Below are 1,166 nucleotides of genomic sequence, written 5' to 3' on the forward strand. Positions count from 1 at the left end.
GAGGAGCAGAAACCAGCAGGAAACCAGATCTGAATCCTCATGGAGATGCTTCCAGCTCTTCAGAGACTGAAGTCAGTGATGATGAGGAAGAAGATGGGAACAGTCCTGATTCTCAGCTGGAACACTTGTCAGACTCTGGATCAGAAACTGAAGACAGCAACAAAGACTGGAAGGAGTCAGGTGTAAACTGTGTCAACAACAGTTTCAGCTGCTCTGAGTGTGGTAAACAATTTCTCCACAAGCGGTCTCTTCAGAGACACAYAACACATCATTCAACAGTAAGACGTTCAAACTGTTCGAGTCATAAGAAAAGAGTCAGAGAGAAAAAACATGTAGAGTCACACAAAGAAGTCCAGACAGAACCCAAATCATTTAGTTGTGATAATTGTGGTAAAATATTTATCAGAAAATCMAATTTAAACTCACACATGAGAATTCACACAGGAGAGAAACCGTTTGAATGTGAGGTCTGTGGACATAGATGCAGCCATAAGGCTAATTTAATCTCTCACATGAGAATCCACACGGGACAGAAACTGTTTGTTTGTGAGGTCTGTGGACATAGATTTAGCCACAAGGCTCATTTAAATTCACATATGAGAACCCACACCAGCGAGAAACCATTTGAATGTGAGGTCTGTGGACAAAGATTCATCCAGAAGGTTAATTTAAACTCTCACATGAGAGTCCACACAGGACAGAAACCATTTGTATGTGAGGACTGTGGACACAGATTTAGCCGTAAGGATAAATTAAACTCTCACATGAGAGTCCACACAGGACAGAAACCATTTGTATGTGAGGTTTGTGGACATAAATTTAGCCATAAGGTTCATTTAAACACGCACACGAGAACCCACACTGGAGAGAAACCATTTGAATGTCAGGTATGTGGGCAAAGATTTATCCAGAAGACTCATTTAAATATACACATAAAAATCCACACTGGAGAGAAACCATTTGAATGTGAGGTCTGTGGACAGAGATTTAGACATAAGACTAGGTTAAACTCACACATGAGAGTCCACACAGGACACAAACCATTTGAATGTGTGGACTGTGGACAAAGATTTAGATATAAGGCTAGATTAAACTCACACATGAGAGTCCATGTGGGACAGAAATCATTTGAATGTGAGGTCTGGACAAAGATTTAGCCATAAGGC

General features: G+C 40.7%; 1 protein-coding gene across 1 annotated transcript in view; it reads left to right on the forward strand.

Moving 5' to 3' along the window:
* LOC106524468 (gastrula zinc finger protein XlCGF8.2DB) overlaps positions 1-1,166 on the forward strand; it is a gene marked incomplete in the record, with an annotated part of 10,266 nt that overhangs the window by 6,218 nt on the left and 2,882 nt on the right. The window contains 1 exon segment of the mRNA XM_014018278.1: positions 4-1,166. Within this exon segment, the coding sequence (XP_013873732.1) occupies positions 4-1,157 (1,154 nt within the window).

Source organism: Austrofundulus limnaeus, unplaced genomic scaffold (assembly GCF_001266775.1).
Source record: "Austrofundulus limnaeus strain Quisiro unplaced genomic scaffold, Austrofundulus_limnaeus-1.0 Scaffold188, whole genome shotgun sequence".
NCBI lineage: Eukaryota > Metazoa > Chordata > Actinopteri > Cyprinodontiformes > Rivulidae > Austrofundulus > Austrofundulus limnaeus.